This window comes from Phyllopteryx taeniolatus, chromosome 4 (genome assembly GCF_024500385.1).
Source record: "Phyllopteryx taeniolatus isolate TA_2022b chromosome 4, UOR_Ptae_1.2, whole genome shotgun sequence".
Taxonomy (NCBI): Eukaryota; Metazoa; Chordata; class Actinopteri; order Syngnathiformes; family Syngnathidae; genus Phyllopteryx; species Phyllopteryx taeniolatus.
Genome location: NC_084505.1, coordinates 11,779,718 through 11,796,176, shown reverse-complemented (window position 1 = coordinate 11,796,176; position 16,459 = coordinate 11,779,718). Strand labels below are relative to the sequence as shown.

General features: G+C 43.1%; 1 protein-coding gene across 5 annotated transcripts in view; it reads left to right on the top strand.

Moving 5' to 3' along the window:
* Positions 1–1,589: 1,589 nt before the first annotated feature.
* Positions 1,590–16,459, top strand: part of crebbpa (CREB binding protein a) — a 92,624-nt gene continuing 77,754 nt past the window's right edge. For 4 of the 5 annotated variants that reach the window (XM_061769449.1, XM_061769448.1, XM_061769447.1 and 1 more), the window contains exon 1: positions 1,590–2,510. In XM_061769449.1, the coding sequence (XP_061625433.1) occupies positions 2,423–2,510 (88 nt within the window). In that variant the 5' untranslated portion in view covers positions 1,590–2,422. The remainder of the gene's footprint in view (positions 2,511–16,459) is intronic. The other variant, XM_061769450.1, reaches the window with a different exon arrangement.

The following is a 16,459-nucleotide window of genomic DNA, read 5'->3' as shown; positions in this document are numbered from 1 at the left end:
CTTGCTGTTGACTGTTCATGTTTTCAGCAAAGATTGAAAGCTTGATATTCTTCATTAGAAACATCAGACTACACAGTAATATTACATAAACGTCCAATTATAAGATCATGTTTTAAACCAGTGATTCTCAACTGGTGAGCCGGGACCCAAAAGTGGGTGTGCATGTAAACATTTAAAGTGGGTCGTCAGTTTACGTCGGTACCGACATAATGTTTTGAGATTACGAATGGCATGGTCAAGCGGGACAAGAAACCACACGCAATTACCACTGTACTTACTGGTTATCATTTGATTGTTTTGTGTTTATCATTTGATTGTTGTATGTTTATGGCCTAACGTGTTTTATACAAATATTTTCTATAACTATGACTACTACTACGTTAGTGTAAGTGTAAAATGGCTTGTTATGACTTATGTACAAATTTGGGATACGTTGCTGATGTAGGAGCAGAACTCTTGTAAACTGTGAACCTCCTGCACAGTAAAATATTTAATGTGCATCCTCGGGTCAGACCGGCCTTTTGTTTGGAAAATAACATTATTTTGACAGGCACGCACCAAAAATGTTATTACGGTAAATGTATCCAAATTCGGTACACCTCTGTACCATACAGATTTCCCACACAGAACATATTAGGTAAGACTTTCGTAAAAAGAAGAGATCAGGAACAAAATATACTATAAGTGAAAATTTGTGGCCATATTTTGTGCAACTGTAAATATTTAATTTTACTACAATTATTTTTTTTATATGGAGTTGTCAGTTCATGCTCTTCAGTTTAAGGTGTTCTGAAAGGAACTTTGAATATGTAAGCATGTGTAATTATGTTTAAAAATATGACATACAATACTCACAAAAAGTTAAGTATATTGTAAAATGCACTATAACCTTTACAGGTGAACTTAATTTGACCTTCTCCAAACATTTGAATGCACATGTCCAAACAGTTCAATGTTTCAGTACCTTTAGCACACCTTGCTCATCTCTAACATTGAACTGAATGGAAAAATTCACAACAGCTGGTAGATCCATGAAATTCTGTGTTTCCAATTTCCTGCCTTTCTGTGACTGTCCCAGTCTATCTGTTCCAAGCTGCTGATGACACTACCTCAGGGGCCGCTTCCCTCTGAGAATATCCAGTTTTAAGCCTTACTATGGTGAGGTCTTGTTGATCAGTTGTTCTTGATGTCAAAATGTGAATAGCATGATGAAAATAACTTGAAATACCGATTCTATTTAAACCATTAAAGTTTGGTCAAATTATGTTCTGTAAATTTTATAGTGCATTTTAGGTTCAACCTAAATATTCACCCAAATAGCCCTTTTTGTTGAGAGGTATACATATGTTTTTGAGCAATAGATTTGAATTTAGGACTGAGCAAAAATAGAAAATTCAAGTCCCAGAGTGACAAGAGTTGAGAACGACTGTTTAAAATTATTGTTTTCGACCAATTAAGGATCCGGGTAATGACTTGCATGTAATTTTTTTGACAGTACTGCAGCGCCGCCCGTGGCCAAGCAGGGTGGTGTTTTCACGTAGGGCGTGATTGCGCGGCCCCTCCCCCTTCATAGCAGATCTGGAAAAGAAAAAAAACTTTTTTGTATCGAAGGAATCAACAGCCGCCATCTTGTTGTGGCTCGGAATAGGGATTTCGGTCCAACACTGGGTTTAACGTTGAAATCGAGCATGCTTTCCGCGATGTGACAGCGTCCTCCCCCCGAAAATGAAATCTTAACTTCGACTCGGAGACATTTTGTGCGGAAAAAAAGGGGAAACTGGATCGGTGGTCGTCGGACAGAAAGGCTCGGTATATCCGATTCCCGTTCAGAGTGCGGCGAGTCAGCCCTCTCGCCGTTCGGGAGCAGTATTGTTTACCGTTCGCAAACTGGGATCGGACCGTAGCTTTCGAAGTGAATTGCAAAATCCCCCCCATTTTCGTGCAGCCGTGCATTTATGTGGAGCTTATCGCTATTTTTTGCATGAGGCAAATTGACGTCACCCAAAATGAGTACTTTGAACATTTAGAATTTACGACCTTTTCATCGGAATGCAGCAGTTCACCTGAATTCATTGGATCGACGTCTTGAAGTTGGAGATTTACATGGGGAATCTTTGAATTTGGGGTATTTAATGCTAATAATGTGGGTGTTGGATTATCATGGGGTGAATGGCGGTGGCGGAGCGGGGCGCTATTGCATCTCTTTTGAAGACACCGACTCGCGAAGCACGGAGGAGCTAACTAACGCTAGCTGTTAACTTAGCTGATAGCTGGCGTCCAAGCTAGCTGTTAGTCAGTTAGCGAACGTTAGCAGGCTGTCAACTCGCGAATGTGCTAGCCGGGAAGCTTTGGGCTTGAGCGAGCAAACAATAATTGCGGTTCTCGTCGAAACTGACCAGTGGGAGAAGAAGAAAAAAAAAACATGGCTGAAAACCTGCTGGACGTCGGACCTCCGAGCTCGAAGCGGCCGAAACTGAATTCACCTGCCCTGTCAGCGTCTGATGGACCAGGTAAAGGCCTCGCAAACGTTCCTATTTTAATGCCATGTCCGTTAGCGTTAGGAACAACTGTCATTGAACACACTGTCAACGCACATGCGGCTTGGGTTAATGTTGACAGGCCATGAATGTGTACTGGAATGCTTGGTAGTAATATTACAACATTACCGAATACCTGACGACAATTTAATTGCAGTTGTTTATAATGGGAGTTGTCCGTATGTACTAAAACCACTTGAAGTTAATACAGAGTAATGTCTCGTAGCTGTGAGGATTTCTACGCTGAACGAAAATAGCAACGCACCACTTTTTGTTTTTGTTAACATTTTTCATGAACTGACCTAAAAGATGTGAAACTTTTCTTTGTACACCGTTTGCGTCTTTCTCTCAAATATTGTTCACAAATCTGTGTTAGTGAGCGATTCTCCTTTGCCGAGTTGAGTGTGACTGTATTGAGGAGTTCCGGGCGCATCAGAAAAACTGTCAGTGTCTCGTGTGACCATCAGTTGCCTCCAACCCATTTTTTTTGCATAGGTGTGCCATAGGCTGGCCAGTGTAAAAGGTCACTCGAAAATATGCTGTTTTATTTGTTTATTTGAGAGAGAGTCATTTTGTGAGTATATCAAGTCTTACATCTTTGAGTTTAGCTCAAGAAAGTGTTGCGTTTATATTTTTGTTCAATGTGTAGAAAACAGCAACACTCCAACATAATTCAGAAAAGTTGAATTGTTTCAAGGATGAGATCAGAATCACAGTTAACTATGACAACAGTGATTGGCGCCTGGCGTTTAACAACTGCATAGCTACCAACACCTTAAACCAGTAGTGTTTCCCACCCAACCTTTATCAAGCCAAGCCACAGGCACACATTTGTCATAATAAAAACTCTGTGGCACACCACCAAACAAATATGTCACAAAAAGTGAATCCATATGCCAATTATGTACCTTCTGCCCTCTAATGGAAGAGCATTTAATGTCCCTGTGAAGTGAAAGTAAACATGCCTTATGAATTTGTGACATACCACACAGTGTTGCCAAATTTTAATGCTTAAAGAAATCCCCATGTACTGTACTGTAGGTAAATTTCAAAATTGGAAACAAATCAAACCGTTGTGTCAGATGCTGTGGCCGTGGCCGCTGAATACGCTGAAACTACGCCCTGCTCAACTGTCAATCAAATATGTTGGCAATTGTCCTGTCTTTTTTGTCCTTATATGTTTAAGATGCAAAAATATATCTGCTGATAGTCTCCGGTGCCTGGAATAGAAGTTGTTGCGGGGCTTCTCCACGCCACGACGAAAGGTGCAAGCCACCAGATAGCTCGCAGGCTAACAACAGGCTTCCGAATGGCACACATGCGGTGGGCTCGTCCGATGCGTCACCGTCTCGCTTGGTGTTGTGTCGGTGTGTAAATTCACATAACAGAAAAACTTAAGCGAAAGTTAACCGTTTATTAAGCATGGCGGCACACGTTATTCAGCCTGTGGCTCACACTACATGACAGAAATTTGAGCACATGCTTCCTGCTAGTTACATACCCACAATGCTTTGTTTCAACATATTACACATGATATGGTACATAATTTGCTCGTCTTGGATCTTGGGTGTAATAATAATAATAATAACACAAAATGCATAAAACCTGGATTTTGAATGACAACGAACTGTTCTGTAAATTGTGGCATCCAGGGAAGATGCATTTTTCAGGGGTTAGGTACAGCTAGCTGTAGTGGTTGAAATGGGCCAAGCAATTTTAACTACGGCTACTTTTACCCTGCTGGGCATGTTGCTCAGTTTGGATTCTTTGATAAATAAATTTTTTTATGTAGTCATTCACATTACAAAACAAAAGCCAGTTGAACGGAATGCGTCCGTCAAGTGATATGCATGCTCACAAAGCATATCACCACGCAGCACATGCGCACAAAACGCAAGGTGCAGTGTGTTTACGGAAGTAAATATGACCCCTCGTCCTGAGGCATTTGTGACAAATTAAAGGATTTTGTGCTTGGAAGTGACCGGTCCACCCATGTATTTATCCGTTCTTAAAGCATCTTTTTGCCACTGATTGTTCTCTACTCCTTTGTCTGCCATTGCTTTTCGTTTCGTCTGTTTGTCGAGCAGTTGTGACGGTCCATTTGACGACGTATAGGTCAGATGACCGTGACCTAAGCTTCCAGACTGCAGTCGCATCGGAGACATTTCTGATTTATATCCACATACAAAAGAGACCTGGAATTGGATATGAAAAAATTAGGCTTTACACGATCAGGATTTTTGGGACCGATCACCGATCAGCAAGTTTAAAAAAAAAAAAAAAAAAAAAAAAAACGACATCCGATCACAAGATGGAGCAATGTGTCTATTTACATGTTCATTTATTGTATATACTTGTGTACTGTATACCGTATCAATCCATCCATCCATTTTCTGTACAGCTTATCCTCACAAGGGTTGCGGGCGTGCTGGAGCTGTCCCAGCTCAAATTATTCTCGAGCATTTTAGACAAAAGTTAAAACACCAATGACCTAGGGGGCATTCAAGGATTGGCCACAGACATAAGTTTAGGTCAAATCAACATTACATGACAGAAATCGGTGCTAACTTACTGAAATTAAATTACTTTATTGCAATTAAATTACTCTAATAAATACTAATGACATGCTTACTCTTAACATTCTCACTGTCCCAGCTTTATGGACTGGTTTGGTCCAGATTTCGAGTCCGTTTGACCCCCCCCCCCCCCGCTGCGTTGCTTGAACGGGGCATTCTCCTCGTGTATATTCTTCAGGTGCTCGATCAAATTTGTGTTGAAACATTTAGATGACGTTCCCCACGACGTACTTAAGTTTTGCACATAATGCAAATAACTTCCGTGTTGTTTGTCTGAGACGCCGCAAAATAGTCCCACACCGACGTGTTTTTTCACCGACAAGATTGAAAAAACATTATTGGCCGTCAGATAGTTACAGTACTGTGCAACAAAACATGTGACAAGGCTAAAAATAAACTAGCTTTTGGATTCCTATGCGACAAAGACGCAGAGTTAAATGTCTTGTGCGGAGCCGATTGATGACGTAATTGATCGGATCGGCGACTTATGACATGAAAGCCGATCAGCATAAAATGCTAATTATCGGCCGGTACCGATAGCGCCGATCAGATCGGTGTAAAGTCAAGAAAAAATTGGAATTGTACCGTACTCAAAAGATGAAAAACAGTTTAATGCTATATCTCCATATTTGAGTTGTACACAGTTTTCAGTCTTTACACATTTGCAGCAATTATCTTCAAACGTATAATCTACAGTAGTCCCTCGCAATATCGCGGTTCACCGATTGCCGATTCAGTGCATCACAGATTTTTTAAAATCATATTTGTATTGCTGATAATTCGCCATATCACGGAATTTCTTTATTTAAAAACAAAATGGTTGTGGTAAAATCAGCATTTTCTAGTCTATAACAAAAAAAAGAGAAATTAAAATTGTTTTTAAATACAAATTACGAGGGATAAATAAAATACTTGTAGTGTACACTACCAGAGCTCAGATGAGCTGAGTGCTGAAATTTCAGTGTCTTTAAATGCATTGCTTCTCTGTGCATGCGGTGGCACCAGCGGGCGAGCCAAGAGAGTTTGTTGACGGCATCGGTTACGTCTCACAGTAACAGTGTTTCGTTACTTCATGAATAAATGTGAGATAAATAGACTGAGATCTCGCCGTGTATCATTGGAAGTAGGGCTGGGCAACATGCCGTAAAATTCATATCACGGTATGAATTGAATCCCTTCACGGTAACGGTATACAGTGCCATGAAAAAGTATTGGATTCTCAAATTCTTATCTTTGCATAGTTTCCCCACTTTGTTTGAGGTCATTAAACAAATGTAAATATCTGACAAATATAACCCAAGAGAACTTAAAATACTGTTTTTAAATGATCAGTTCATTTACTGTGGACAAAAACTAAAGTTACCTGGCTCTGTGTGGAAAAAGTAATTACTCCTTGTTCAATCATGAATTAATTGTGACTAATCAGAATTTTTTGTTAATTTTCACTGATCACACCCAAGCCTGATTACCTCCAGACCTGTTCAATAAAGAAATCACTTAAACAGAATTTGTCCTGACAAAATCAAGTCGGACAAAAGATCTAAAAAAGCTGCAACAAAATCACATGATCCAAAGAAATTCCAGAACAGTCAGGAAATAAAGTAATTTGTCATATTTCAGTCTGGAAAGGGTTACTACAAAAGCCATTTCTAAAGCTTTAGGATTCCAGCGAACCATAGGGAGAGCCTCATATGGAGAAAAATTGAACAGTGGGGAACCTTCCCAGGAGTCACCGGCCAACAAAGATTACCCCAAGAGAACACGATGAGTCATCCAGAAGGCCACAAAGGAACTCAGGAGAACTTCTAAAGAACTGCAGGCCCCCTTGCCTCAGTTAAGGTCAGTGTTAATGACACAACAATAAGGAAGAGAATGGGCAAAAATGGCATCCATGGGAGAGTTCCAAGGTGAAAACCATTGCTGACCAAAAAGAACAAAAGCTCGTCTTACTTTTGGAAGAAAAAAAAAAACATCTGAATGATTCCCAAGAGTTTTGGGAGAATATTCTATGGACTGACGATATGAAAGTTGAGCTTTTTGGAAGCTGTGTGTCTCATTACATCTGGCATAAGTGTAGCACAGCATTTCAGAAAAAGAACATTGTACCAACAGTCAAACATGGGGGTGGTAGTATAATGGTCTTGGGCTGCTTCTTCTTCAGGACCTGGACAACTGGCTGTGACTGATGCAACCATGAATTTTGGTCTTTAACAGAAAATCCTGAAGGACAAAGTTCAGCCATCAATTTGTGACCTCATGCTGAAACGCATTTGGGATCTGCAGCAGGATAACGATCCAAAACACACCAACATTTCAACTTTTGAATGGTTTGGGGGGGAAAAAACAATAAATGAAGGTTTTGGAGTGGCCTCGTCAAAGTCCAGACTTGAATCTGATTGAAATGCAGTGGCATGATGTTAAAAGGGCCGTTCATGCTAAAAAAACTTGCAGTTTTTGCTGAATTTAAACAATTTTGCAAGGAAGAGTGGGCCAAAATATCTCCACGGAGATGTGAAAGACTCACTGCCAGTTAGAAAATGCATGAATGCATGCCGTAATTAATGTATCCACTTTTTTGTGATATTTTTGTTTGTTGGTGTGCCGTGAGATTTTTCAATTGTAAAATATGTTCTTTGGCTCCATAAAGGTTGGAAATCACTGCTCTAGTCAGATCGTGTATTCTAAAGTCAGGGCAAACCAACATTACAACATGACAGAAATAATGGGTGCTAACTTACTGTAATTAAATTACTTTATTTTTAATTAAATTACTTCACCCACACCGAAACTTTAGAGCATGATTCGACAGAACGGCGGCATGTTTACGTACAACCGATCATGCTACCACTAGCTTGCCACGGTACACAACGTTTTGCTGCCTGCTTGCGAGTTGTATCGTATTAAAAGTAGGCTTTACACGATCAGGATTTTTGGGGCCGATCACCGATCAGCAAGTTTAAAAAAAACGATAACCGATCACCGATCCGATCACAAGATGCAACAATGTGTCCATTTACATGACTTGTTCATTTATTGTATATACTTGTGTACTGTATACTAAGTCCTGTATCCATCCATCCATTTTCTGTACCGTTTATCCTCACTGGGGTCGCGGGCATGCTGGAGCCCATCCCAGCTCAAAATTATTCTCTGGCATTTTAGACAAAAGTTAAAACATCAATGACCTCTATGGGGCATTCAAGGATTAGCCACTGAAATAGGTTTAGGTCAGATCAACATTACAACATGATATAAATAATGGGTGCTAACTTAGTGTAATTAAATTACTTTATTGCAATTAATTTACTTTAATAAATACTGTTAATGACATGCTTACTCGCTCACTGTCCCGGCTATATGGACGGGTGTTGTCCAGAGTTTGCGTCCGTTTGGCTTTTCTTTTTTTTCACGCTGCGTTGCTTGAACGCAGCATGCTCCTTGTGTACATTCTTCAGGTGCCCGATCAAATTTGTTGTGTTGAAGCATTTAGATGACGTTCCCCATGACGTACTTCAGTTGTGCACAGACTGCAAACAACGACAAAATTGAAAAAACTTTATTGGCCGTCAGATAGTTACAGTAATGCGCCACAAGACACGTGACAAGGCTACAAATAAAATAGCATTTGGATTCATACGCGACGGCGACAGGGAGTTAAATGTCTTGTGCGGAGCCGATCGATGAAGTCATTGATCGGATCGGCGAATGACGACATGAAACCCGATCATCTTAAAATGCTAATTATCGGCAGATACCGATCACACCGATCAGATCATTGTCAAGTCTAATTAAAAGTACGTGAACATACCTCAAGCAAGCCTTAAAACGAATGTCCTCTCCTCTACTGAGCACCGGTGACCACCAAAACATGTTTTCCCCAAACAATGCCCAACCCTAATCCTTTTCTCCTGGGAAAAAACACTTAATTTTGAGCATTACCACAACCATATGATTAACATACCCGCTTCCGGGCAAGGGAAAATGTCTTCCTGAATTGATTGTCATCATAGGGGTTTCTGGAGCTGTGCCTTTTCTGGTCCCTCACCAAGGACCTGTTTGCCATGGGTGACCCTGCCAGGGGCATAGAGCCCCAGACAACTTAGCTCCGAGGATCATTGGGACACACAAACCCCTCCACCACGATAAGGTGACAGCTCAAGGAGGGGCAAAACGAAATAGATTTCGCAATTGTCACCTCTGTGTTGAATGCTTGATAAACGGAATCTGTGTTATTGAGATCAGTTTTTTTCTGCTCTGGGTCTCATGCACAGAGAAATGGCTTTGAACCTTGCTCAGCTCAAACAGTGTAGATTATTATCAACCTAAATCATCTCAGAGCAAATTACACACTTGATACCGCTGAGGCAGACTCAGAGAGGCATCAAAATACTGTGACAGCAACAAGACCAGAGGACAGACCATCCATCCATCCATTTTCTGAGCCGCTTCTCCTCACTAGGTTCGCGGGCGTGCTGGAGCCTATCCCAGCTATCATCGGGCAGGAGGCGGGGTACACTCCGAACTGGTGGCCAGCCAATCGCATGGCACATACAAACAAACGACCATTCGCACTCACATCCACACCTACGGGCAATTTAGAGTCTCCAATTCATGCATGTTTTTGGGATGTGGGAGGAAACCGGAGTGCCCGGAGAAAACCCACGCAGGCACGGGGAGAACATGCAAACTCCACACAGTCGGGGCCGGGGATTGAACCCCGGTCGTCAGAACTGTGAGGCTGACGCTCGAACCAGTCGGCCGCCGAGTACAGACCAGAAAAACTGAAAACTGTGGAGATATTTCTTTCTTTTCCTCCTATGTAGGCTTTATGGACATAACTGTTGTAGCAGTACCCGTCAAGTGGTGGGACCATTGTTTGGCTCAAATTTTGTCAGAACTCCACAGGTGGTTGGGATCATGTTTTTTTGGGTCAAGCATGCTTGAGGACAGTATGGATTGCCTTGTGCCCCTTAAATGTCTGTCATTCTCGGCAAAAAAAAAAGCCTAAAATCATGCATCCATCCATCCATTTTCTGAGCCGCTTCTCCTCACTAGGGTCGCGGGCGTGCTGGAGCCTATCCCAGCTGTCATCGGGCAGGAGGCGGGGTACACCCTGAACTGGTTGCCAGCCAATCGCAGGGCACATCGAAACAAACAACCATTCGCACTCACAGTCATGCCTACGGGCAATTTAGAGTCTCCAATTAATGAGCCTAAAATCATTCTCTCATTAATCTGGAGTTTAGAAAATATAAATAATTTTGGTAATCCTAATTGGCGTAAAACAGGAAAAGTTTAGTTTGATTTCATGTCAGGCAGTGACCAAAAAACCTGTTTTTTAAATTGTTTTATATCCTGTATGGAAACATCTTCAAACAAGTTTTTGTCATCGAAGTACTCGAGTATTGGTTGGAATGGTTGTTTGTTTAAATGTGCCCTGCGATTGGCTGGCGACTGGTTCAGGGTGTACCCCGCCTCCTGCCCGAAGATAGCTGGGATAGGCTCCAGCAGCCCGCGACCCAAGTGAGGATAAGCTGTAAAGAAAATGGATGGATGGAGATGTATACATGTATGTGTGTATACATGTACGTGTGCACGCGTATACATGTATGTGTGCACGTGTGTGTATACGTGTATGCATGTGTGTGTATACGTGTACGTGTGTGTATGCATGTGTACGTGCGTGTGCGTGCGTGTATGTATGAGTGTATTTATGTGTATGCGTGTATGCGTGCATGTATGCGTGTATGCGTGCGTGTATGCGTGCGTGTATGCGTGAATGCGTGCGTGTATGCATGCATGTGTGCGTGTATGCGTGCATGTGTACGTGTATGCGTGCGTATGCGTGTGTATACGTGTATGCGTGCATGTGTACGTGTATGCGTGTGTGTACGTGTATGCGTGTGTATACGTGTATGCGTGTGTATACGTGTATGCGTGTGTATACGTGTATGCGTGTGTATACATGTATGCGTGTGTATATGTGTCTGTATACGTGTGTGTGTATACGTGTGTACGTGTGTGTATATGTGTGTACGTGTGTGTGTACGTGTGTATACGTGTATATGTGTGTGTATATGTGTGTGTATAAGTGTATACGTATGTGTATACGTGTGTGTATACGTGTATACGTGTGTGTATATACGTGTATACGTGTGTATATACGTGTGTATACGTGTGTATATACGTGTGTGTATACGTGTGTATATACGTGTGTGTATACGTGTATACGTGTGTGTATACGTGTGTGTATACGTGTGTGTATACGTGTATACGTGTGTGTATACGTACGTGTATACGTGCGCGTGTATACGTGCGCGTGTATACGTGCGCGTGTATACGTGCGCGTGTATACGTGCGCGTGTATACGTGCGCGTGTATACGTGCGCGTGTACGTACGTGCGTGCGTACGTTCGTGCGTGCGTGTGCGTGCGTGTATGTATGTATGAGTGTATGTATACGTGTATGCGTGCGTGTATGCGTGCGTGTATACGTGTATGCGTGCGTGTATACGTGTATGCGTGTATGCGTGCATGCGTGCGTACGTGCGTGCGTGCGTGCGTGCGTGCGTGCGTACGTGCGTGCGTACGTGTGTGCGTGCGTACGTGTGCGTGCGTGCGTGTGCGTACGTGTGTGCGTGCGTGCGTGCGTGCGTATACGTGCGTGCGTGCGTATACGTGCGTGCGTATGCGTGCGTGCGTATACGTGCGTGCGTATACGTGCGTGCGTGTGCGTGCGTATACGTGCGTGCGTATACGTGCGTGCGTGCGTATACGTGTGTGCGTGCGTGTACGTGCGTGTGTGCGTGCGTGTACGTGCGTGTGTGCGTGCGTGTACGTGCGTGTGTGCGTGTATACGTGCGTGTATACGTGCGTGCGTGTATCTCTATGTATACGTGTATGTATACGTGTATGTGCGAGTATACGTGTATGTGCATGTGTGTGTATATACGTGTTTGTGTATACGTGTATGTGTATACCTGTTTGTATACGTGTATACGTGTTTGCATACGTGTATACGTGTTTGCATACGTGTATCCGTGTGTGTATATGTGTGTGTATAAGTGTATACGTTTGTGTATACGTGTGTGTATACGTGTATACGTGTGTGTATACGTGTGTGTATACGTGTGTATATACGTGTATACGTGTGTATATACGTGTATACGTGTGTATATACGTGTATACGTGTGTATATACGTGGATAGGTGTGTGTATACGTGGATAGGTGTGTGTATACGTGCGCGTGTATACGTGCGCGTGTATACGTGCGCGTGTATACGTGCGCGTGTATACGTACGTGCGTGCGTACGTTCGTGCGAGTGTGTGCGTGCATGTATGTATGTATGAGTGTATGTATACGTGTATGCGTGCGTGTATACGTGTATGCGTGCGTGTATACGTGTATGCGTGCGTGTATACGTGTATGCGTGCGTGTATACGTGTATGCGTGTGTATATACGTGTATACGTGTGTATATACGTGTATACGTGTGTATATACATGTATACGTGTGTGTATACGTACGTGTATACGTGCGCGTGTATACGTGCGCGTGTACGTACGTGCGTGCGTACGTTCGTGCGTGCGTGTGCGTGCGTGTATGTATGTATGAGTGTATGTATACGTGTATGCGTGCGTGTATACGTGTATGCGTGCGTGTATGCGTGTATGCGTGTATGCGTGCGTGCGTGCGTGCGTACGTGCGTGCGTGCGTGCGTGCGTGCGTACGTGCGTGCGTACGTACGTGCGTGCGTACGTGTGCGTGCGTACGTGTGTGCGTGCGTACGTGTGCGTGCGTGCGTGCGTGTGCGTACGTGTGTGCGTGCGTGCGTGCGTGCGTATACGTGCGTGCGTGCGTATACGTGCGTATGCGTGCGTGCGTATGCGTGCGTGCGTATGCGTGCGTGCGTATACGTGCGTGCGTGTGCGTGCGTATACGTGCGTGCGTGTGCGTGCGTATACGTGCGTGCGTGTGCGTGCGTATACGTGCGTGCGTGTGCGTGCGTATACGTGCGTGCGTATACGTGCGTGCGTGCGTGTGCGTGCGTGCGTATACGTGCGTGCGTGCGTATACGTGTGCGTGCGTGTACGTGCGTGTGTGCGTGTATACGTGCGTGTATACGTGCGTGCGTGCGTACGTGTGTATACGTGCGTGCGTGTATCTCTATGTATACGTGTATGTGCGAGTATACGTGTATGTGCATGTGTGTGTATATACGTGTTTGTGTATACGTGTATGTGTATACGTGTTTGCATACGTGTATACGTGTTTGCATACGTGTATCCGTGTGTGTATATGTGTGTGTATAAGTGTATACGTTTGTGTATACGTGTGTGTATACGTGTATACGTGTGTGTATACGTGTGTATATACGTGTATACGTGTGTATATACGTGTATACGTGTGTATATACGTGTATACGTGTGTATATACGTGTATACGTGTGTATATACGTGGATAGGTGTGTGTATACGTGGATAGGTGTGTGTATACGTGCGCGTGTATACGTGCGCGTGTATACGTGCGCGTGTATACGTACGTGCGTGCGTACGTTCGTGCGAGTGTGTGCGTGCATGTATGTATGTATGAGTGTATGTATACGTGTATGCGTGCGTGTATACGTGTATGCGTGCGTGTATACGTGTATGCGTGCGTGTATACGTGTATGCGTGCGTGTATACGTGTATGCGTGCGTACGTGTATACGTGTATGCGTGCGTACGTGTATACGTGTATGCGTGTATGCGTTCGTACGTGTATACGTGTATGCGTGTATGCGTGCGTGCGTGTATGCGTGTATACGTGCGTGCGTGCGTACGTGTGTATACGTGCGTGCGTGTATACGTGCGTGTATACGTGCGTGCGTGCGTACGTGTGTATACGTGCGTGCGTGTGCGCGTGCATGCGTGTATCTCTATGTATACGTGTGTGGATACGTGTATGTATATGTGTATGTGCGAGTATACGTGTATGTGCATGTGTGTGTATATACGTGTTTGTGTATATGTGTTTGCATACGTGTATACGTGTTTGCATACGTGTATCCGTGTTTGCATATGTGTTTGTATACGTGTGTGTATGTGTGCGTGCGTGCGTGCGTGCGTGCGTGCGCGCGCGTGTGTGTGTGCGAGCGTGCGTGTGCGAGCGTGCGTGTGCGAGCGTGCGTGTGCGAGCGTACGTGTATGCGTGCGAGCGTACGTGTATGCGTGCGAGCGTACGTGTATGCGTGCGAGCGTACGTGTATGCGTGCGAGCGTACGTGTATGCGTGTATCTCTATGTATACGTGTGTGGATACGTATGTGTATACGTGTGTGGATACGTGTATGTATACGTGTATACGTGGGTGTATACGTGTATGTATACGTGTGTGTATATACGTGTTTGTGTATACGTGTATGTGTATACGTGTTTGCATACGTGTATCCGTGTTTGCATATGTGTTTGTATACGTGTGTGTATACGTGTGTGTATACGTGTATACGTGTGTGTATACTTGTATTCGTGTGTGTGTACGTGTATCGTGTGTGTACGTGTATACGTGTGTGTGTGTATACGTGTATGCGTGTGTGTGTGTATACGTGTGTGTGTGTATACACGTGTGTGTGTGTATACGTGTATACGTGTGTGTGTACACGTGTATACGTTTATCAGTTTATTTTTGAAAGGGGACAATGCAATTTCATAAAACACATGAAGTACACATGGTTAAAAAAGCCAGAATTAGCCAGAAGGCTAGTTTTCATCTGTAGTCCCCTGGCCATGATGTAAAAAAGCAGTAAAATACATCTACAAGACAATATAATACAGGATACATAATCAAACTATACTATTAAGAGAGAATAAAACCATAATTTTTTTGATCATAACAAAAAGACAACATAACATACTTGTCTTTTAGTGTTGGCAGCTATAGGTGTTAACTAGCCACATTTTCAGTTTTTTTGTGAAGGACTTGTATGTTGTAAGCAGTTTAACCTCCTCAGGTACTGAGTTCCACTCACCAGCGCTCCTCACTGACCAGGCTGACTTACTGAAAGTGCTCCTGCGCAGAGGAATGAGACAGTCACCTCTGACAGAGCCTCGAGTGACACGCTCAGAGCTGTTTCTTTGGCTGATGAACTCAGCCAGAGGAGCTGGGGCCAAATCATGCAGTACTTTATAAATCAAATTTAAATCTGCAAATATGTGAAGACGGTCCCAGTTTAAAAGACTGTATTTTTTTTAAATTGCACAGTGATGATAGTGCCTTGGTTTTTTATCCATCACTTTAATTACTTGTTTGTACAAAACTTCCAATGTTTTTTTTGCATTCTGACCAGCCTGGGACCAGCTGGTAATACAATAGTTAAAGTGACTAAGAATCATCGAATGCAGGTAAATTTTTGCAGCTTCAGTTGACATTTCATTCCGAATTGCACGAAAATTTGCGAGGTTTAATTTGATATTTTTACACAATTTGTCAATATGGGCTTTAAAGGAAAGCTGTGAATCTATTATTAACCCAAAATATTTGTATTGGCTGACAATTTGCATTTTTTCTCCATTAACAAGTATGTCGGGGTCAGGTGATACTCTATTTGTTTTAGTGAAATACATGCCTACAGTTTTAGAAACGTTTAGCTGTAGACAGCACTCCTGCAACCAAGTTGTGACACAGGACATTGTATTAGTGAGTTTGGCAGCAACAGTATCTTTGGAGCGACCATGAACAAAGAAAACTGTGTCGTCTGCATACATTACTCACTCTGCTTCAGAGCAAACAGTGGGCAAATCGTTGATATAAAGACTAAATAAAAGGGGGCCCAATATTGATCCCTGAGGGACTCCAGAGGTTAGCCTAAGATACTCTGATCTGCAGTTGTTAACTGATACAGATTGTGTTCGGTCATGCAGATATGATTCAATCCAGCTCACAGCTTTGCGAGAGAAGTTAAATTTTGAGAGCTTGGTAAGAAGAACAGAGTGATTTACTGTATCAAAAGCTTTCCTGAGGTCCAAGAACACCGCCCCTACAACTCTACCCTTGTCGAGAGAAGATTTTATTTTCTCAATGAAGAGGCATGTAGCCATTTCAGTGGAATGCTTGGATCTGAAACCAAACTGCATGGCGTGGAGAGAGGGGGAGCTGCTGATTAAATAATGGACAATCTGCTCTGACACCCATTTTGCTGCAACTTTGGAAATGGCCGGAAGAATGCTTATAGGTCGGTAGTTATTCAGAGAAGTTGAGTCACCGGATTTAAAGACAGGGGTAACAATAGCAGATTTCCAGGCCTTTGGAAAGTGACCAGATGAAATTGAAAGATTAATGATTGAGGCAATAGGAGGAGCAAGAGTTGAACCT